This window comes from Canis lupus, chromosome X (genome assembly GCF_011100685.1).
Source record: "Canis lupus familiaris isolate Mischka breed German Shepherd chromosome X, alternate assembly UU_Cfam_GSD_1.0, whole genome shotgun sequence".
NCBI lineage: Eukaryota > Metazoa > Chordata > Mammalia > Carnivora > Canidae > Canis > Canis lupus.
This window is the reverse complement of record NC_049260.1, coordinates 105,281,127-105,304,707: the sequence shown is the minus strand read 5'-3', so window position 1 is coordinate 105,304,707 and position 23,581 is coordinate 105,281,127. Positions and strand designations below refer to the sequence as shown.

Genomic DNA, 23,581 nt, shown 5'->3' with positions numbered 1-23,581 from the left:
GCCCCCTTCTCCAGGGTAGGCCAGCCTTGGCTCCAGCCTCATAACTGGAACTGTTGTTTGTGGGACTTTGGGCCCCTTAAACTGAGATTCAGTCTCTTAAGGCCAGAGATCTTAAAGGAAGGCATGACAGACATCAGCTGACAAATCTAGCAAACAGAATATCCACCCAGGATTGGAAGAGGCTCACTGGGTGGCCTCGGGAACCCCATCTGGCCACTTTAGTGCTTTGGTTGGCCACATCCCTTTGGGTTAGTTGGTTCATTTGCCTTAGAAGATCAATTTTCTGCCTTCCTCTTTGACTTCACCCCACTTTTTAAAAAATAGGCTCCATGCCCACTGTGGGGCTCAAATTCATGACCCTGTGATGAAGAATCCTCTGTTTCATGACTGAGCTAGCTGGGCACCACTGAGTACCTCGCTCTATCAAAAGAGTAGGCTCCCTCGACTGGAGCAGACTATGGGACCTGCTTTTCAAGGTTGCCCTCATAAAGTGAATGCTGGTAGTCAGTCAGTGTGTCTATCTGTACATCTGTCTAGCCTCAGGGTACCCAAGGGACCCTGGCAGGAACCAGCTATTTCTGCACCAGAGCAATAGCAATGGCAGATCAGACCAGGGTTGCAGAGATGGAGATTGGGAGAGATCCTAAATTGGGGAGTCAATTGCTTGTTTATTGTTAACCCATTGGCTCATTTATTCTTTCAGTTACCAAGCATTTCCTGAGTACCTACCATCCCTCAGGCACTGAGTCCCAGGACCATGCCCCTTCCCAGTTAATGATGGAGTACAGAAGCTCTCATCTCTGACCCCACTCCAAACCCTGGGAACCTCACCGCAGCTATCCTTAAACAGCTGTCATGCTAAGCATGGCTACCTTGGTTCACATCTCTCTCCACAATTCCTTGATTTGTAAAATGAAGCTAATAATACTTGCCTTGCTGCCTCGGGGGGGTCCTGGATGGATCAACTGAGAAAACAGATATGGAAGTCCTTTTAATTAGAAAAATAATAAAATGCTGATCGTAATGACACATTAAGAGTTTTTGAGGGCCTACAGTGTTCCACGAACGCACTCTACCCAGGCTGTACCTGAATGTCAACTAATACCAATAACTCAGAATTCGTCCCCTTTAGAGATTCAGATTTTAGAAATATATAGGTTCAATATATACCCACTGTGTGAACACTTACTGTGTGCTAGATGCTTAGCTCAGGGCTTCACATGGATTCCCTCATTTAATCCCCACAGCAATGCACTGTGGGAGATGAGTACAGGTATTATTACACCCACTTTATAGATGAGAAACATAAGGCTTTGAGGAGTTAAAGAACAACTTGTTTATAGCAACAAAGCTAGTAAATGAGAGAGTCTGCATTTAAATGCAAGTTTTCTGACTCTAAATTATGAACTTTTAACTACCGTGCTATACTTCCTCTTGGGAAAAAAAATAAAACTCTCTACAGATCTAAGCTATTGGTAATATTATCCTAAATTTTTTATTTTAAAGCTGTGGACACCTTCCTAAGACTTGCAGAGAACCATTTATTTCTACCATGGAGAGGGAGCCCCACCAAAATGGTTTTTGTTCTATCTCAAGTTTGTTTTTTTCACATCCTGATTTGTTTTACTAGCTAGACATTTATTTAATTGGGAGGACTTATTTGCACAAGTTTCACTGCCACGTTAACAAACATAAAGTAAAAATTGGGGGAGCTGGAAGTGGTAGAGAAAGTGTGTGCTGTAAGAGGCGGACGTGGAAGCAGTGCCCAGACAAGAGCATAGCTGGGTGTGGGTGGCCTTCTTACTGATTCCATATGGAAGCACAGCTTCTAACAGGCCCCCTTGCTCTTCATCACTAACATCTCTGCGTGCACCCTTAATGCACAGACCCTTATCTTACAGGGAACCTCCAGATGGGTTTCCTCAGGGAGCTGTGGTGGCACAATCATGTAGCATGCAGTGCTCATATAGAAGGGTTTCCTCAGACTCTTAAAAAACTTCCCCCCAGCCTTCTTTCTGGTACTCCGTGTCTGGCCATGGAGTGTTACTTGTTTTGCCTTCCAAGGCATTTTTAATAAGTTGGTCATGTCTGTTTCTGTGGATGCTACTGCTGCTCCTTCCCCTCCTCCTCTGCTTCCTCTTCAAGATCATCATTATCCTGAGCAGCAGAGTTAACATGTTCGAGAACTTGTTACCTTGCCAAGCAATGTGCGAAACACCTCACACACAGTCATCTATTTATTTGTTCACTCATCTATTTAATGAATATTTATCAAGCATCCACTTGGTACCAGACACTGTGCTCTATACACAGTGGTGATCAAAACAGACCATTATCCCTTCTGTTAGAGTACTGGAGGTGCAACAGGGGAATTAATACTTACAAATTGTTGCAAGTTCTGTAACAGAAGGTTACCCAAGACTATGAAAGGTGAGCGAGTAGCATTATCCTCTGTTTGACAGGTAAGGAAACAGAAGCTCCGAGAGATTAAATAACTTGCCCAAAGTAACACAGCTAGTAAGTAGGCCGAGTAGAGATTCAAATCCATGCTGGTCAGATTCCAAAGCTCACACACTTTAACTGCTATACTTTATTGCCTCTCCAATGTGTGAAGTGCAGATATAGCCATTAATTCTAGCCCTCCGTGTTTGGGTTCTGGCTTCCTCTCAAATGTGTGGAGTTGCAATTGTTTCCAATTAGTTGTGGCTGTGGTTTGGTGCATTTGTTCAAAGAAAGTGTGCACGCAAAACAGGGGTCACGTGCTCTAAGTCTTGTGGATGTGCACAACGTATAAATAATAATGGCATTCCAGAAAAGCTGGGACTCATTGGAATCACTGCATTTGTTTCCCATTAGCTTATGCTACTCAAATGCAAACAGTAAAGCATGTGTTTACATTGCTGTAGACATGGAAAGCCGGGCCCCCAAAGCGTTCCTTGCAGGTTGTATAAAGCTGAGCATCCAAATAGTTCAAAAACAGTTTTGTAAGCCCAGCTTAATAGCTTTAAAATGTAACCTGGATTCCAGATATTGAAAAACCGCCCAGAGAGAGGTATGTGAGTGGCCCAAGGAGACAAGTCCAGCTAAAGCCTCAAACTATGTACCAAGCCCCATAGTTGCAGTTCTCTATTTTGTTTCTTATCCTTTATTTTTAAAAAGCTAAAGAGCTTAACGTCAAGAAAACTCTTACCATGTTACAACAGTAATGGAATTTTTCATTCTATTCTAACCAGCTGTCTGAAGCTTTTCAAAACAAACCTGTTTATGATGAAATGGTTTGGTTATTTAAGGCACAGTAGATGGCGAGGCTGGGAAAAACAAGTGGGAAGCATCCCATGCCATTATTGCTCCTCTCCCCAGGTCTCCCACAATACCAAAGGGCTCTCCCATCAAGCTCTTGTTTGTGGCTATAACATCTGAGAAGGTGGGATTGAACTAGAAACCATCTCAGGTAAAGGCAGTGAAGATGACAAACATGTGAAATGAAGGACCCCTTAGCTGATGTCTTTCCTTAGCACAGCATGTTTTTCTTAAAGAGCTCTGGGCTTGGAAGCAGAAGCCTTTGTTTTTATTTACTTAAAATTTTTATTTGTGTGGGTGTTTTTTTTTTTAAAGTAATCTCTATGACCCAATGTGGGGCTCAGACTCACAGCCCCGAGACTGTGTTGCACACTCCCCTGGCTGAGCCAGCTTGGCACCCCAGAAGCCCTTATTTTTAATGAGGTCTCCATCACTTACTCACTTGACCAGTCACTTGACCAGTGACTCAGTCAAGCTACGTCCTCTCTCTGAGCCTCAGTGTCCTCCCTTGACATGGAAGATAGGGATGGCAATCTTCCTTGTTACACAAATTGGCAGTGAGGATTCAAGGATTCTGTGAGAGAACATATGTTAAGCCCTAACACAATGTGTGGCTGATAAGGTTCATATCTTTGTAATCAAGATAATTTCAAGAGGCATGTTATTTATACCATATAGACAGATCAAGAGTTGCTGCTCTCACTGGTCAAATTTCAGCATATTTGATCCCCCTAAGAACAACAAGTATGTTCTTTGATCTTAGTTCTCCTGCCAACCAAGCACGAAAAGAACTTTGGCCAAATCATATCATCCCATGCCACGGTGTTCATTGTTATCCTGGTTATGGTTTTTAAGAACACGAAATTGCCATATTCTAGGAGGCCATTTTTTTTCTCTCTCTCTACACTGTGGTTCTAATTTTCTTAAGTAATTATTCCAAGCTTTTTGGTTCCTCTTATCACACAGCCTTGGGTACCTGTTCTAAAACTAACTTTAAATATTCCACTTTCTAATCAAACAGTCACTCACCTTTACACAAGGGTATTTTCATTAACTCCAAAGACAAAAGGTCATGATGTCCATACTTAAGCAAAAAGGAAATCATCAGATTGAATTTACTTTTTAAAGAAAAATGGTTTGAAGAGCACGTATTAAGGACTCGGACACACATGAGGCTGAGGTGACTCTTTAACAAATGTGATTTCAGAGGGTTTCTGGGAAGTGGAGGGACACTTGGAGCAGCTTCTTTTAATGTGTGAACTGTGATTCACTCATGGCAAGATGGTGGGGGACAGATTTAGTTAAAAATGCAGATCTGTGCTCTACCTCAGGCCTACTAGATAAGCAGCTCCTTGGATGGGGCCTGGGAGCCTGAGTTTTTAACAAGCTTTAACAAGTTTTGTTAAACTTTAACAAGTTTTTAACAAGAATCCTAGGTGATTCTTACAGACATTGAAGACTCACTCCCATGGTGCATAAAAATGTATGTAATCATTTTCTTAATGTTTACTTTTTTTTTACTTTTTTTAAAGTTTTTATTTACATTCCAGTCAGTTGATGTACAGTATAATATTAGTTTCAGGTGTACAATATAGTGATTCAATACTTCCATACCACACCTGGTGCTCATCACAAGTGCCCTGCTTAATCCCCATCACCTATTTAACCCAGACCCCCAACCACATCCCCTCTGGTAACAGTCTGTTCTCCGTAGTTAAGAGTCTGTTTCTTGGTTTGCCTCCCCCTCTCTCCTTTTTCCCTTTGCTTGTTTGTTTTGTTTTTTAAATTCTACACATGACCGAAATCATATAGTATTTGTCTTTCTCTAGCCGACCCATTTCACCCAGCATAATATTCTCAAAATAAAAAGCTTCTGCACAATGAAGGAAACAATCAACAAAGCTTAGAGGCAGCCTATGGGATGAGAGAAAATATTTAATTTTTTAAAGTAATCTCTACTCCCAACATAGGTCTTAAACTCATGACCATGAGATCAAGAGTTGCCTGTTCTACCCACTGAGCTAGGCAGGCACCCCTAAAAAATGTATATTCCCTTTGACCTGATAATCCTACTAATGGGAAACTAAGGAAATAATCCAGAATATGGAAAGAGTAATGTGAATGCTCCTGATGCTACATCTTTATTTATAAGAACAAAAGAACGAGAAGTGGTGTCAATATTCAGTATTGGAGCATAGTTAAGTGAATTTCAGCAGATTCCTTACAGGCACCTTGTACATGTTTTATCAAGTTTAAAGTATCACAACAATTCCGTGAGGTGGGCATAATTCCCCCCATTTTGATGAAGACACTGAGGTTTAGGGATAATAAGCAGTGAAGTTAGTAAGTGGGGAGAAAAGCCAATGAAGGGGAAAAACCAGGATTCTAACCCAAGTCAGTCTGATTCTAAAATCCAAATTCACCTATGTAAAAAGAAAGGTAATACAAAGAAGCCCTACCTTTGAAAACACAAATGTTGTTTATTAGAGTTTGGGAATTGGGAATCTTTCCTTATTTCTCTTTCCTTTCACCTTTCTATGTTATATTGATACTTACATAATTAAAATAGTAGATCATAAAATCAAAATTGCTTGTATATTTAAACAAATGTGATGGTCTTATGTGGCTCAACTCGAGTTACAAGGAGGGTAGGAGCTGTAAAAAAAAAGCTGGCTATGAAAAAGGCCTGTATGCTTCCCCCTGCTAAGGCCTGCCAAGCAATGAGTAGCAGAAATGTCAGGCTTATGAAATGATTATGGGGGCAGTGGAGTAAAATAAAATAATCAGACCTGTGTTTCAAGAAGATAAGTTTACATTGATAATCATTATTTGGAGCTCTGGCTTTTAAAAAGCTAACAGAGTGATGCATGGGGGCTCAGTCAGTTGAGTGTCTGCCTTTGACTCAGGTCATGATCTCAGGGTCCTGGGATCAAGTCCTGCATCAGGCTCTCTGCTCAGTGGGGAGGCTGCTTCTCCATCTCCCTCTAACCCCACCACCACCACTTGTTCTCATTCTCTCTCTTTCTCTCTATATATATATCAAATAAATACAATCTTTTTAAAAAAAATAAAAAGCTAACATAATAGTGTCCTTTTACCTTTGCACAGTGGCAGTATCATACCCAATGTGGTTTATCCAAGGAACGATCATTGCTAATTGAGAATAGTGTCCTTTGAAATGGCAAACAATTAATCAAAAGTCTCAGGCACCTAAAGTTAACTGATTTGTGTGCAAGGTTCTCATAACTTTCTTTTTATAAAGCGAGTGTTCAGTGTGGAAGACACTGTAAAGTGTGAGAGAGGGAACAAGGAGGTCAACATTGTGAATTGCAATTAGCCAATTGGATTTCTGTGCCAAATTCCAGGCTGTACTCAATCCACAGTTCTCACTGGCAGTTCCTCATCTCTAACACATGACCGTTCCTTCAACACTCTGGAGCTTCAGACTCTTCTTTAGGACTTTTGCCTTAACAATAGTTTTCTGGGTTTGGACTTGTATTGTCAAGGTGTATGGGTGGGTTAGGCTCATCAGCAGATGTCAGTGTAAAATGGTTCCAACATACACTATAATCCTTCAATGTTGAAACTGTCTCCAAAATGGGAGCCATTTAAAACTAAAGAAGTAATCTCATTGGCAAAATTTTAAAGGTTTTTTTTAATGGTATTTTTAAAAATTGAACAACCAGGGAATACTAGGGCATCGTACTGGAGTTTGGAAAATGGTCTCTCAAAGATTAACCATAGATCTTAGTCACAGTTGTCCAAAAGGGTTTGGCTATTCATTCACAGGTTCTCCTACAGTCAATCTGTGCTTTGGGTTTCTCATTTTAATGAGGCTGTGGAAGTAGCTTTGGAAGAATTAAATAGGGGCACCTGGGTGGCTCAGTGGTTGAGCATCTGCCTTTGCCTCAGGTCGTGATCCCGGGATCCTGGGATTGAGTCCTGCATTGGGCTCCCTGCAGGGAGCCTGCTTCTCCCTCTGCCTATGTCTCTTCCTCTCTCTGTGCATCTCTCATGAATAAATAAATAAAATATTTTTTTAAAAAAAAGAAAGAATTAAAGATACCATGCCACTATATTTTGCTTCCACTCAATAGCACATTTACTAAGTATCTGCCGTGTGCCAGACACTACCTTAAATGCAATGAGGTTCAAAGATAAATAAGACTCAGCCCCTGGACAGCTCACAGTCTAGTGGTAGAGCAAAGTCACATGTACACATAAATAATACCAGGTTGCTATTTAGTGCTATTAGTGCTATTTAGGAGGTACAGATGAAGGAAGTGCTGGTGGAAGAAGGGAAAGGAGAGCCATATGACCATCTGTGAGAGCCAGGAAGGCTTTATTAAGGAAGCAGCATTTAAACTTGGCTTGAAAGAATGGAGTGCTTTCAGTAGACAGCAATGAAAACAACTCATACTGGGTACTCAATTAATATTTGCTGATGAGACTAATGACAGGAACAGATAGGAGACATGCTTGAGAAATAGTAAGTTGTCTATATCTAACCGCCAGTTCCCCTTATGTGAACAGTTCTTATTCAGGTAATCATGACATATATGAAGGATGTACTTTTGAAAATTAACCTAAAAATGCTTATGTCAATAGCAGTTTTCTCATACAAAATAATGGAAAATTATATTTGGTCAAACTGAAATGATATTATAGCCTAGATTAGCAGTGTTCGAAGAATGGTGTATGGACCCTGGGAATCCGTGAAACCTAATGACCCACAAGGTCAAAATTACTTGCACAACAGTACCAGGGTGTTGGTTTGCCTTTTTCACTATGTTGATATTTGCACCAGTGGTGCAAAAGCAATGGTGAGTACGACTGTCAGCAACACAGTATGAATCAAAGCAGTGACTGCAAACTGTACCAGCAGTCATTGTATTCTTCACTGCCATATAGTTGCAAGAGAATAAAAGTTTCACTTAAGAATATCATGACTGGCCATTAAAAAAAAAGAATTATCATGGCTGGGGTACCTGGCTGGCTCAGGCAGTGGAGAATGCAACTCTTAATCTTGAGATCATGAGTTTGACCCCCACGTTGGGTGTAGAGATTACTTTTTTTAAAAGTTATGGACAAAACAGTAAAAATGATTAGTTTATTAAGCTATAACTCCTGAGCATCCTTTTAAAAACTATTCTGTGTGTATGGGGCACCTGGGTGGAGTCATCAGTTAAATGTCTGGCTCTTGGTTTTGGCTCAGGTCATGATCTCAGAGTTCTGTGATGGAACCTTGCATAGGGCTCCGTGCTGTGCATGAAGTCTTCCTGAGATTCTCTCTCCCTCTCCCTCAACCCCCCAACTTGGGCTCTCTCTCCCTCTCTATCTAAAATAAATAAATAAATCTTAAAAAATATTCTGTGTAATGAAATGTGAAGTACACTTACAGTATTTCTGCTGCAAACCGTGTAGACATACATCTCAAGGAAAAGCACTTGTAAGATTATTTAAGCTATGAGCTAAACTGGCCTCATTTTCATGCAATGCCATTTTTATTTCAAATAATGACTGACAAACTATGGTTATTCAGACTCAAGTATTTGCTAGACATTTTCTTTGAAAGGAATAAAGAGAGCCCATCAGTTAAAGGAAAAACTGATAGTATTTGTTGCCAGTGATAAAATTTAAACTTTCAAGATAAAATAAAAATTTTGAAACACTTGTATCTGCTACCATGAGCTTGCGAGCTTCCCAACACTTAGACATTTTCTAATTAGATTGGAGGTGATGTAATGAATGGATGTGATTTTTTTTAAAGATTTTATTCATTCATGAGAGACACAGAGAGGAGAGAGAGAGAGAGAATGAGAGGCAGAGACACAGGCAGAGGGAGAAGCAGGCTCCATGCAAGATGTGGGACTCGATCCCCGTCTCCAGGATCATACCCTGGGCTGCAGGCGGCACTAAACCGCTGCACCACCGGGGCTGCCCCTGGATGTGATTTTTTAATGTATCATATAATGAAAGATATTGACATTCAGAAGACCTGTATAGCTCAGTGAACCAGTATTTTTGGATGACCATGCATGATGATATAAAATGGCTAAAAGGTCCATTCAAAGTTCAGAGCACACCAATGAATTTTAATGTAACAGAACATGAAAAGTTTATTCATGTGGTTTCATACTTGACATTGCAACTAATTTTCCCCACTTACTGAGTTTTTATGAAGTGTCACCGAAAAATATCCACAGTTTTCTGAAAGGCTACTAAAATACTTCCCTCTTTTCCTACTACATATCTGTGAGACACTAGATTCTGTACAAATATTTAAATCAAAACAACAGATTGGATGGAGAAGCATATATGATGATCCACCTGCCATATTAACCTGGACTTTAAAGAGATTTGCAAAAATGTATAACAATGCCACCCTTCCTTCTAACTATTTTATATCAGGGGAAAATATATTTCTTTTTTCATTAGAAAATGTTATATATGTTAACACATTATGGATTTATTATGGTTAAGTGTAAACAAGTTATTAAGTATTTTTTACATTTCTCAGTTATAATTTCTAAGATGGTAAATGTCAATAGATATAAACAACTTCTTGTATAAACAGAAGTTCTCTTGGATTTTGAATATGAGTGTAAAGGGGCCCTGAGACCAAAAATTTGAGAATCATTAGGCTAGCTTATCCTAGCCTATGCATCTATATTGTACATTTAGATGTGTAGGATAAGTTGGAATAGGGAGGGTCAGAGAAGGGATGCATTAGAGCAGGAGGATAGAGATGGTGCTAGAGTAGGAGACGGTAGGTGGCTTGGCTTCTCCAACACCATTAGAAGTTGTTGGACTTTTCTTTCTTTGCTCAAAAAAAAAAAAAAAAACCAAACAAACCCATACTCCCATTTCTCTATGATATATAGCTTGTTCCAAGTAGATCTTGATGTAGGAGTTAAATCACAAGTGGATAACATAAAAGTATACTTTGCAGTGACAATGAACATGGATAATAGAAACCAGGATATGTCTGTATATGCATTTTTTCTGGATACCTCTTGTGCAATCACCAAAATCTCACTTTTGGTAGATCCAGCATCTTTTTTGGCCAATATTTGTTTAAGTATGAAGTGGGCCTGACTTTTAGGACTGAAAATGAGAGGTGGGGCAGGAATAGAGGACCCTGGAATACAGCCTTGGTGAGAAATGCAAGGAAAAGTAAAATGGGGCCTAAGAGCCGCCCTCAGACATGATTTGCGTTGTGGGTTGGGCTTCCGGGTCAATGGAGAAATTGGAGAAAGTGAGAGTCACCATCAAATTATAAAGGCATTGACTAGGGCACAGGGTGGCTCAGTGGTTTAGCATCTACCTTTGGCTTAGGTTGTGATCATGGAGTCCTGGGATTGAGTCCCGCATCAGGCTCCCCACAGAGAGTCTGTTTCTCCCTCTGCCTATATCTCTGCCCCTCTGTCTGTGTCTCTCATGAATAAATAAATAAAATCTTTAAAAAGGAGTTGATTACATAACTGAAAAGCCAGACACAGAGGTGTAAAACAAACATGCCTCTTGGTAGGCATATTATTTACAATAAAGCAAAATGAATTTCAAACCAGCTTATAGAAATTGTGAAAGAGGGAGAGATTTTTAAAGTTTTTCTAGTGACCAAGGCATGGTACATTGGCAATTAATTGTAAGTATGTATTTAAAATGTGTGTAAAATGCCATTGGTAATCTCTTTATCTGGTGGGAAGCATTTGTTGTAATATAATGGAAATATAATTGTAGGAGGCTTCTGTAGGGCTCTTTCCTGATCTTGGTGTCCTCCCAGACTATAAATATGCTTTGTCTATCACACCTTAAGCTTCTTTTTTTAAAATAATAAATTTATTTTTTATTGATGTTCAATTTGCCAACATACAGAATAACACCCAGTGCTCATCCCGTCAAGTGCCCCCCTCAGTGCCTGTCACCCATTCACCCCCACCCCCCACCCTCCTCCCCTTCCACCACCCCTAGTTCGTTTCACAGAGTTAGGAGTCTTTATGTTTTGTCTCCCTTTCTGATATTTCCTACCTATTTCTTTTCCCTTCCCTTCTATTCCCTTTCACTATTATTTATATTCCCCAAATGAATGAGAACGTATAATGTTTGTCCTTCTCCGATTGACTTATTTCACTCAGCATAATACCCTCCAGTTCCATCCACGTTGAAGCAAATGGTGGGTATTTGTTGTTTCTAATGGCTGAGTAATATTCCGTTGTATATATAGACCACATCTTCTTTATCCATTCATCTTTCGATGGACACCAAGGCTCCTTCCACAGTTTGGCTATTGTACACCTTAAGCTTCTCATTGGTGAGTTCTCCTACCATGGAGGCTTTCAGGAACTTAAATACCATGGTATAGAAGGTCTAATGCAGTAGACACCAGCTACTGGGTGGTGGGAGTAGCATGGAGGAGTAGGGAATCATGTCAGATGCTATGGAATGTTCTGTAAGTATAAAATTCTAAAGAATATAAGCAGCTGGGGCACCTGGGTGGCTCAGTTGGCTAGTTGCAGCTCAGGTCATAGTGATCTCAGTGTCATGGGATCCAGCCCTACTTTGGGCTCTGGGCTTAGCACAGAGTCTGTTTGAGATTCTCTCCCTTTCCCACTCCCTCTGCCCTTCCCTGCTAAAATAAACAAACAACAAGTAAATAAATATTTTTTAAAAAAGAATATGGGGCACCTGGGTGGCTCAGTCAGTTAAGTGACCAATTCGAGATTTCAGCCAGGTAGTGATCTCAGGGTCATGAGATTGATGCCCATCTGGCTCTATGCTCAGCACATAATCTGCTTGGGACTCTTCCTCCTCTCTCTCCCTCTGCCCCTCCCCCCCAGCTCTTTCTCTCAAATAAATAATTTTTTTTAAAAAGAATATAAGCAGTTTACACTTACCTACATTTGAAAATGGTTTTTAAAAGCTTCTGTGCAGTTCATTCAGCAGTTTTCAATGCCTCCTGTTTGTAAGACTGTTTCAGACCTCCCTGAGAAATAAATCTTAACATGCTGCTACATTTCTGGTCCTTTCTTTCAGCTCCTGAGAACCATGTCTGTGCCCAAAGGTAGAGTTCTGGATAAAAACCTTGACGAGGAGGGGCTTGAAAGTGGCGACTGTGGCGACGATGAAGACGAGTGCATCGGGGGCTCCGGGGATGGCACGATGAAAGTGAGGAACCAGCTCCGCTTCCTTGCAGGTATGTGTGTGAGCCAGCTGGCATCCAAGCCAAAATAGCTATGCTTGTGGATTCAACACCAGTTGACTCTGCTCTCTGTAACTTTCTGAAAGTCCCCACAACCTACAATGCCATCAACTTTGCAAAGAAATACTATACTCTAGAAAAAAAAGTTTTCAGGTACCCCTCTTTTCCTCCCATCTCCAGACCTAGGTAGATTAAAAGGGTAACTTCCTGTTTTTATTTTTTATTGTCTAAAACAATCAGACCAAATCAGGTGGCCCTGTTTCCCATTGAATATTTCCTTGGTTCTTCTCAGTTATGAAAAGCAATGCAATCTTGGGAGTCTTGTGAAAACTGACAATGGGGTAACTTTAAAAGGAAGCATAAACATACTGCCCTTGTTTCTATCTTCATACCATTGCCCGCATTTATTTCCGTATTAGATCCCACTCTTCTGTCCTTTCCTAAATTACACCCATCCCTCCACTGTATGTTAACTGTCCTGGAATCAAAATGTTAAATTTGCATTTTAAGTGTGATAAAGTGAAAAAAAATAGCTTTGGGGGTAGAGCAAACTTGCATTTGCATTCTGGCTCTCTTCCTCCTGAGTCTTCATTCCCTTGTCCATCAAATGGGGATCAATACCCCAACTTCACAGGACTATTGCAGGATTACATTAAGGGGGAAAGTTTGTAAAGCATCTAGCCTGGTACCAGCACATATTCAGTGCTCCATAATTGTTAGTTTCCTGGAATGAAATCTTTCACACACATCCCCATCCTCTCTGAATTACTACCACAAATTTTGCCAATGCTTTCAAGAAATAGTCTGCAGTGGCTCCCAAGTTCCATTCCTAGGGCATAATGGGATCACTCAGAGGCTGGCACCTTATAATCAGTAAAAATAATATAAGCCAATGTTCACTGGACATTAACCAATACTGCGAGTGCTGTACTGGAACTTTGCTTGCATTGTCTCATATCATTTTCACTGTGAACAAGGGGTTGTTACTATTCCCACATTACAGATGAGAAAACTAATGCTGGAAAAGGTAATTTGCTTAAGGTTGTGCAGTCACTAAGGGTAGAGTCAGGATTCAGAACCACACAGTGAGATTTCAGAGACTACTCTTTGAATAACTCTACTCTGATCCTTCCTTCTCTGCTCATCTAGACTTTTGTAAAAAGGCTGAAATCTGTTCTGCTCTTCGCTATCCAGAAAAGCTTCCAGTCATCTAAAGGTTGCCCAGATGATTCACCAAAATATTAACTGGCTCCAGCATTAATCCTTGGGACACACCACTTTTCATACTTCTCCAAAAATGTCCCTGCCTAGCCCTCCTCTCACTTTTCTGCCTATAAGCCACTTCCCGGTCCATTGCAAAACACCACTCCACGATGCCATGGTGACTTAACTTTTTTCAGCAGTGTTTGGTAGGGCACCTTGTCAAGGGCCTTTTCAAAACCTAAATAGATTATATTCACTGGTTTCCCTTTGTCCACTAGCACATTTAGCCTCTCAAAGAATTCTGGTCAATTAGTTAGGCATGATTAACCCTAAGTGCTTTGTAAACTGTAAAACACCTACACAAATGGTGGGTAATTTAATTTACAGGAAAAATGATGCCTTACTCCCAATAGGTTACACTTGTGTAACATGTTCAGTGATCCTACTGGCCTGGAGCTCCTTCAGTCTCCTTTGAAATGCTTCTCATGGAGAGGAGACTTGTTGGCAATCTGCCAGGCTCACGGCACAATAGCTCTTTGGAACGGCAGGCTATATACTTTGGTCAGCTGTTACACAATTTTACCCCAAATCTGGGTAGATGCCATCTGGTCCCAGTGATTCATCAACATCCACTTAGTCAACCAGACTTGGAACACCATGTGCGTTTACTGCCATCTCACTTAGAACTTTCACATTTTTTCCTCCAAAACACAACTTGGGAATAAAAAATGAAAAACAAAAAAACAAAAACAAAACACCAGGCTCAGAGGAGGTTCAGACCCTCTTTTATCTCCCTTTTGTCCCAGAACAGACCTTTTACACCATAACCAATGAGTGGTCCTACTGGCTGGCTGCCCTGGCTCACTTCTTGCAGGACACCTCTATTCCTGACTTTGCTTCTAACTCCCATGTGTCCTAGGGCAAGCCCCTTCCTCCTTTGGAAAGTCAGTCTCCATTTGCAAAACCAAGAGAATGCCCAGTCCTCATGGGCCATTCTAGTGCTGGCAATCTGTAATCGTGTTCATTGATTTGGCTTTAGTACCTGGCAGGGTGCTTATTGGAGTCTGGGGGACATCATAATTAGAGTTTTCTTCTGACCTTGTAGGTTTCCCTTTGTTTTTCTCTGTTACATATGATTGTGGCAATTCAATAACATCATCATAATAATAATGAAATCATCCATTCAAAGCATTTGGCAAGGTGCCTAGCACCTGGTAAGCACTCAAAAAATGCTACCTACTAGTACAACAACTGGTCTGTTACTGCTACTGCTGACCTCTGGAAGCTCAAAGAGCCTGCAGACGTTGCTTAGAATTAGCTTGTTGTATTAGTTTAAGACCAGGTAACCAACATTCAGCAGTATCCTCAGTACCTCTTGCTACTCCAGGTGGGACCCGTGGACCAGTAATGTCTGTATCATCTGGGAGTTGCTAGAAATGCAGACTCTAAGGGCCCACCTCGAGACCTGCTGAATCATAGGTCAGGTTAACAAGATCCCTAGGTGATGTGTTTGCAACCCTTACCGCCTTCCAATTGAGCACTTATGGCATTTAGGTTTCAAACTTGAAGCATCTAAGAAGCCACTAAGCTGGCCCACAATGAGCCAAGTGTTGGAGGAAGTACAAAAGAGGCCTGAGGCCTGGTGACCCATAGGATAGATTAAGACACTTGGGTTCCAGTTCTAGCACATTTACTCACAGTGAGACCTTTAGCAGGTTATGTAGTGCTCTGAGCCTCAGTTTCTCCAACTGTAATGTGGGGGATACGCATCCTCCCCAACCTCAATGAGTGGTGGAAAACAAAGGTGACAATGAGTGTAAAAGTGCTTTGCAACCTGTTGAGTTCTACAGATATTTATGACAATTGGGGGACTGCTATTATTAATCCCAAACCTCTGAAGCTCTTTGGCTTTCTCAGCATCCCTAGCTCGGCACATATTTTCTGCAAAGGTAGAATTTAGCCCATAAGTTAGAAAATGCTTTTGCACTGAACACCGTGTTCAGACTCCCTCCCAAAGACAGACCATCCGCGGTGGAGCTGGTGCAATAAATGGACCGTCTTGTTGCCCGGCTGCCATCAGCATCGTTCCCAGTTACCCACCTTGTCAAAGCTCTTATTGTAAGCTGTTTGGGAAGCTGGCTACTCCTGGTGCTTTGGCTGCGGCTGATTCCTGAGAAGCTTTGCAAGCTCTGGCCAGGTGTCCCTAGCCAAGACATGATGACTAAGCATCTTAAGCATCTCCCCCTCTCCGCCAAGTCCTGACTCTCACCCACATGGAAAACCATGCACACATGTGCCTGTACTCATATAGGTGCATGCCTGCACACGCGCACACGCACACACGCACGCACACACACCTGCTCTTGGAAGCACAATTGAAACAGGCTTACAAAGCAACCCAGTAAGAAACACCCATCTCAGGGATACCTGTTACCACTCCCTCACCCCCTGCCTCCCTGGGCTTGTTCTTGCTCCAGAGCTTGCACTATTCTGTGGGTATAGCCTGAATAATCTGGTGAGCCTAAGATCTCTATCACTGCAAGTCAGAAAAATAAAATATGGGGCACCTGGTGGCTCAGGGGTTGAGCATCTGCCTTCGGCTCAGGTCACGATCCCGAGGTCCTAGGATCAAGTCCTGCATTGGGCTCCCCATGGGGAACCTGCCTCTCTCTCTGTGTCTCTGCCTCTCTCTCTGTGTCTCTCATGAATAAATAAATAAAATCCAAAAAGAAAAAAAAGGAAGAAGACAATATTAACTCAAGCTAGTTGTCAAAGACAAGGGGAAGTGATCACGGATGCTGTGGAAGCCTAGTTCCTTGCATGAAGAAAGTGGGAACAGGCTGTAGAAGATAAACACATTGCTGGTTGCCACATGGGAGGACAGTGGCTCCAGCCGGTTGGTGGCGAGCTGAGGAGGTAGCTTCATGAAGCACATATTGGGCTTAGAACTTGAACCAATATTTTTTTAAAGATTTATTTATTTATGATAGAGAGAGAGAGAGAGGCAGAGACACAGGAGGAGGGAGAAGCAGGCTCCATGCAGGGAGCCCGACGCGGGACTTGATCCCGGGACTCCAGGATTGCGCCCTGGGCCAAAGGCAGGCGCCAAACCGCTGAGCTACCCAGGGATCCCCAACTTGTACCAATATTAAAGCCAAATGGGTGTTTCTTCCCCGTTTAAACAGATGTTTCTTGTGGTACTGTTCACCCTCAAGAAACTTTCAGTTTCACTGTGTTGGTGTGGGGACCGCAAAGAGAAAAGCTGCCACTGGATCCCTCGCTGGCTGGGAGTCAGGGGGGAGGTGAAGTTGGGCCAGGGCAGGTCTCTCTTGCCATCCTGCGCGGTCGTGTCCAGGTGTCAGGAGGAGAAGCAGCTGTCCGCTCTGCCCCAGCAGTGCTGGGGGTGGGGTATTAGGACTCACAGCTGTGGGCCCCATGGGTCTCCACACTCAATATTTCCTCCTCGCTGTTCCTTTACCATCTGGAGGCAAAAGAACAACTAAAAAAAAAATAGCATTTAGGACATGTTTTTTTTTAGGCTAGTGATTTTCATTCATTTTCTTAGTGCCTCAAATGTAACCTTATATTCTGACCTTTGCGAGCCTGCACACATAGTGAAGGGGAAGGACACTTGGACGGCTTAGCTCTTTTGAGTTGTCGAGTCAGACCTTCATAACGTAGGCCGGTAGCCACATTGTCTGATGAAATTCTTTAATGGGTTGGTTTGGTGAGAAGGATAAAACCGACGGAGGAACTTTATAATGGGCCTTTTCTCACGGGTGACATCTGCAAGGTTAGAATGTTTTAGAACAAATCACATTGCAGGCCCAAGCATCAGTAGAAAGTTTGTAGAGGAATGACATGTCCTGGGTTTTTTTTTTTTTTAATGGGAAAGTTGTTGAGTCCTGTTCAGAGATCAAAATACATGTGGACACAGTAATATATCTATTTATACTACCCTACTGGTCATAAGTCTAGGAGTAAATTATGGCAGTTTTCCCAAAATGTATTCTATAGTTTGACAATCCTACTTCCTCTGCACCCTTTGCTTCTCGCTAAGTAACCCGCTCCTGGAGTTCCCAAGCAGCATCTTGTAGTGACTCCCTCCTACCTTCTTTCTTGTGATGTCAGTCCCTCAAACATGTGACCCCAGTTAAGAGGACCTCGTGCCGTTCACTGTGAGGTGGAGCCTGTGTGATGGATGAACGCGATACCTTTCTACTTCAGGTTGCTGATGCTTGAGACATTCAAGGAAGGAAGAGCATTTCATCTACAGAGTCAAACACACAGTCTTGTGGCCTTGGACAGAGTCACTCAGCTCCTCTGAGACTCAGTTTCCTCCTCTGAAAAAATGATAAAATATTTCCTGACCTGCAGGGGCCCCTGAGTGGCTCCATCTGTTGAATATCCAACTCTTGATTTTGGCTCAGGTCATGATCTCAGGTCCTGAGATTGAGCCCCACATTGGGCTCTGCACTCAGCGGGGAGTCTGCTTGAGATTCTCTCTCTCCCTCTGCCCCTCCTCCAACTCATACACTCTCTTGCTTTCTCTCTCTCTCTCTCTCTCAAATAAATAAATACATTTTTTTTTAAATAAATGCATCTTTTAAAAAAATTTCCAGACTTGCCAACTTCAAAAGTTGTGGAATGAAACACAGGTGATAAAGGACATAAAAGTACTTTATAAACTGTAAAGCAGTTTCTCATTTGGGGTAATATTGTTAATACTGTTTAGTACCATTGGGTTGTAAGTTATAGTTGCCAAAAGCCTGTAGCTAAAATTAGAAATTAAGTCCCCAATGTTCTGGCCAACTATTTTCATTATAATATGCTCCTTCTCCATCCCCAAGATAGCCTTTTCAGTTACTCATTAACTTGTTTCCAGACCAGTGAGAAGGCATTTCAACAATGACAAATATGTCTGCTGAGTGGTGCAAGTAACCACAGTCACAACAGTGGTAGTCACCTACATCTTGAAAGAATCACAGCTAGTTATGTTTTGTTTTCTTTGGTGTTAGTGGGACAGTGAGAGCAAGGGTGGATGAGTTGGGAAGGTCAAGAAAGGGCCTGTGATTTTTCTTCCCCATTCTATCTTGCTCTTAGCTCTAAGAAATCTGCTTTCATGCGTTGATCTTTTCAAGAACAAATGCCATAGGGAAGCTGAAGGAAGCAAAGCTTACTATCATAGCACTCTCCACACGGATACAGACAAGGTGGTTCTTACTAATACATTGACAAGACAGCCAATTCCACCTCAGCTCAGAGCTTTGTGCAGTTTTCATGGCTCACAGAGATGGATTTTGATGTGAGCTGTAACAGTGAGTGATATTATATGCCCAGTTCAATAAGTGTACCCAGAAAAGGCCCTTCTCCATGCTTTAGCATCACCTAGGGAATGAGTACAGGTAAGCTGGTGATAGATGAGAGTAAGGGAAGGTTAAAAACTTTCCATAAAGTTACCATAACTTGAGATGCTTTAAGGAGTGTGTTGTTATTTGTGAGATATTCGGGGGTTCACTTTTCTAGGCTTACTGACCTGTGATACTTTCCTGCCTGAGCTATTGGGCTAGGAGGCTTTCATCAAGGGTAACTCTATGATAGTTACACTTGCTGGTGGACATTCCATGAAACTCTAAGAATTAGGGGAGTGTTAGAGGGGAGTGCAAACAATCTGTGGCCATTATATTACAGCTTATGATCAGTTTCAAATTAAAAGGAAACTGTTGAATATATGAATCTGCCTAAATGGTGAGATTGATTTTCTCTGGATGAAGCCATGTTGGCCAACTTAGTGACAGCCTCGCCCAAATTGTGGTAATCTAGTGTGATAGAAGGGAATGGGAGGGAGAGGTTCAACACTTAGTTGATAGAAAATTGAAAGAAGAACCAGCAGGAAGGTAGCAAGCCCAAAGCCTCTAGCTGAGCTGAAACCTTTCCTGGAAGATAACATTCACAAGGGATCTGGAAAAGCAGAGGTGTACACCATCGACTGGGAAGTGTTCCCCCTCAAGGAGAAATACCATCTCAGAAAGAGAGAAAGATGTGACATTTAATGAAACCTGTGCAATTATCTCTTGCATGAGCCACATCAGAGGAGCCCAGTATAACAAGGGATCATGACCCTGCAGAGCAAGACAGAGACCAAAGGTGTCAGGTGCCACCAGTCCCAGTGGTCACACATGGAGATGAGTTAGGAAACCAGCCTGACGTCCTCCTCTGACAGGAGGAGGCACTCAAAGCCACCAGATGCTTTGCAATTGCTGACCTTCCATGAAACCCCTGAAACTACGCATACACATGCACACACATCCACACACACGCGCACACAAATCCTCAGGTCTCTGTCTCCAATTCAGACCATGCTGTCCTTGAACTTTGGTTAATATGGCAAAAAGGTGTAGCCAACTATCTTTTTCTCCCCCTTAGTTGCCTGGGTCAGGTGCAAGGAGATTTCCAGTTTTCTTCAGTAGGAATGAAGTTACTGGCACGTTTTTATTTGGTTGTTTTCCTTTTTTCCTGTTTGGTTAGTTTTTTTGAAAGGAGAGCTTGTTATAGTATCTGCCTACGTACATACCTGGCTATGAAATGTTTAATGATCCAGTAAGATGATCCATGGCACTTATGGTTCTTTTTTTTTTTTTTTTTAATTTTTATTTATTTATGATAGTCACAGAGAGAGAGAGAGAGAGGCACAGAGACATAGGCAGAGGGAGAAGCAGGCTCCATGCACCGGGAGCCTGATGTGGGATTCGATCCCGGGTCTCCAGGATCGCGCCCTGGGCCAAAGGCAGGCGCCAAACCGCTGCGCCACCCAGGGATCCCGGCACTTATGGTTCTTAACATTTCTAAATATACTTATGGAATTTTTAAAAAACTTCCTTTTGATTTTTTTCTAAACAATCCTAATGGGTATGAGTGAGGGTAAGTAAGCCTTTAAGGTGACAATGGGAGACCACTGCAGACAGAATCTCTTAATTTGTAGCTCATTTGGTGATCTTAAGCCATAATATAATTACCGGATAAATAAAAATCAGTAGAGGCTATTCTGTAAATTCTGGTGTCGGAGAAGAGTCTATGCCAGAGTGGGGAGCAATTTCATTAGCAACTTCGGGATGGGTTTCAGAACAAAGTACTGTCCTAGACTAACAATGAGTTCCATGGAGGGTAGAAAGCAAGTCTTTTTCATTGTATGTATACACCTAATCAGCTCTTGGTCACCAACCTCTGTAACCCTCCCCCGCCTTGCCTTGTCATTGTTACTTAGTAGATGTTCAATAAATATTTCGTTTATCCATATGCTATGTTTACTTTTCAGCATTTGCTTCCTTTTGCCTAATATTTGGTAGGTTTTAACCTCACTGCTTCTTTAATTAGCTTCCTCAAAGTAGACTTTGACTTCTAGCAGCTGAAATTGTGAGCAAAGATACAGGTGATTCCAGCTCCAGTCAATAGTGAAGTGGACAGGACATGCTGTGTGACACATCATGGAGCCTAGAGTACCTCTTGAGGAGAGTGAGGAGGATGGTGAAGAATCTGCAAACAGGGTTAGTGGAAAGATAGTGAGAAGAAGCAGTGATGGTTAGTCTATGCAAGAAAAGAATTAGGGAGTGTGAATGTTGTCGTCTAATATTTTGAGGTCTTGCGTGTAGAAGATGAAGGTGGTTCTGGAACCAATACATGGCATGTACCAGGAGATATGTTTTCACTTGACAAAAGGGGAACTTTCTAACCCTTCAAGCTATTTCTCAGTGGCATGGATTGCTCTAGGGAACAATGAGCTTTCTGACTCTGGAGATATTTGACTAGAGATTAAATAACCATCTATCAGAAAGATTGGCTGGGTGAGGGTGGAGTAGGATGTCAGATAGTGAGCAGGGCTCTTGATTTCCATGGTCCTGAATGGCTCTGAGATGCTGTGGTCTTATGATGATTCAATCACGCACATAGAGCAAAAGAGAACCAAGATGGTAGAACAAACCAGTGAGGCAATTTTTCGGCTGGGGGGAGGAAAGAGAAATGGAGAAGTTACCCTCTCTGGTCATATTTGAGCACATGTCACCAATTATGATTTTCTGCAACTATTTTCCTACACAAATGGATCCTTAGGAATGACAGAGATTTTTCCAGGAAGTAGCTCCTTTCAACATCCTGTCTGTCACTCACAGGCTCTAGAACCCCAATTCTCATTTCTCCCCAATTATTTACAGGCTTATAGCCTTCCTGCCCCTTTGTTAGAAAAGCAAACTGGCTACAGCCCCTCCTTCAGCTCTGAATGGTTAGCCTGAATGGCGGGATGGTCAATACCAAGGTTGTCTGGGCCATGCCCTTCTCCCATACCACTCTGTTCCTTCTGACCCTGGCTTCACAGAATAGACCAGTGCATCTTAAGTTATCTGGACTGAAGGACTGGGAGGTGGCGGGGGTGGGGAGATTTGTTCCTCCTGAACCTGTCATGGACCGATAGTTTTGTAAAACATAATAAAATTGAACTACTACAAAAAAGAAATCACAAAAAGGCCTACAGAATATAAGCCACAGTTTTTAATTAGGAGACTCAATGGTCCTAAAAAAATCTCTCTGTGAAATTGCTATAAAAATCATTAAGTGCTGGAGCACCTGGGTGACTCAGTGGTTGAGCGTCTGCCTTTGGCTCAGGTTGTGATCCTGGGATCCTGAGATTGAGTTTTTTCCCCGCAGGGAGCCTGATTCTCCCTCTGCCTATGTCTCTGACTCTCTCTCTCTGTCTCTCATGAATAAATAAATAAATAATTTTTTTAAAAAAATCACTAAGTGCTTACTTTCAATTTCTGTGCTTGTCTCCTCACAGATTGGCAAAAAAATTAGGAGAGCAGCAGACCCCACTCTGAGAAGGGAGGAGTAGCCTGCTGTCTGTGTCTCTGCCTTGTCTCCCCTTCCTGTTGGAGCCAATGGTGGAACAGACCCAAAAGCAGTAGTTGAAATGGGGGGTGAGGGCAGTGGTGTGCTGCTATGTCTCCGGATGCATCACATCAGTAGCTTAATATTGACTGTGTAGGAAATATTTACTCCACAGAAAGCAGCAAAAACTATAAATCAGGGCTCGATTTATTGTTTTGACTGTCTAGACTCTAGACTTAAGGAAGTGATAGGAAGACTTTAGCAGTGTGGATTAAACTTGAAATCGTGTTTGTTCCATAGCCATTACATTGTGAGAGGCACAAAACATTGAGAGTCCATTCTTCAGTATTCAAAAACTGTTATCCAATCTAGCAGAGAAGTCACTGCCATCACTGATGGAGGAATGAGATTCTGACATATATCTTTGTTGATTCATTTTTGTTCCTTAATGTAAATCAATGTATCAGCCAGTGTTCTTGCAGGAACTACACTTACCTGTCAGTCACCACCCTGGTTGGGCTACCGATATAAGAGCCTGGCAAAAATTGATGGAAGGATTCTGTGAGAATCAATTGGCTATATAGAATTTATAATGAGTATTGTCTATTTTTTTATTATTTGGACATTGTGTGTTCCACATCCTATATTCCATCAAAAATTGATCTGACATGCATGCTTTTCTTTTAGAGCCATTTGTGAAACATTTACCAGTATAGCTTGAAGGGATACTTTGGAAGATTTGTTTTCCTTCCTTTATCATCCTTATCTAGGCTTAATTCAATAGCTTTGTCCACCTATGAGTGAGGGAAAGTTTCTCTCTTCCTAAGTTATGCTAGAAAATGCAAGAGCCCCTCATTTTCAGTTACTCTGAAATCTAGGATTCCTTTAGAATCCTAGACTTGGAAACTTCCTAACTTGGAAGCTGTTAACCAGATCCATAAACTTTTTTCTCAAAACCCCTCATTCCCTGTTGAGGTTGATGGGCTCTCACTGAAATCT

At 41.8% G+C, this 23,581-nt stretch overlaps 1 protein-coding gene across 1 annotated transcript in view; it reads left to right on the top strand.

Annotated features, from left to right (window-relative positions):
* GPC3 (glypican 3) overlaps positions 1-23,581 on the top strand; it is a 440,745-nt gene that overhangs the window by 370,411 nt on the left and 46,753 nt on the right. The window contains exon 7 of the mRNA XM_038586609.1: positions 12,337-12,496. Within this exon, the coding sequence (XP_038442537.1) occupies positions 12,337-12,496 (160 nt within the window). The remainder of the gene's footprint in view (positions 1-12,336; positions 12,497-23,581) is intronic.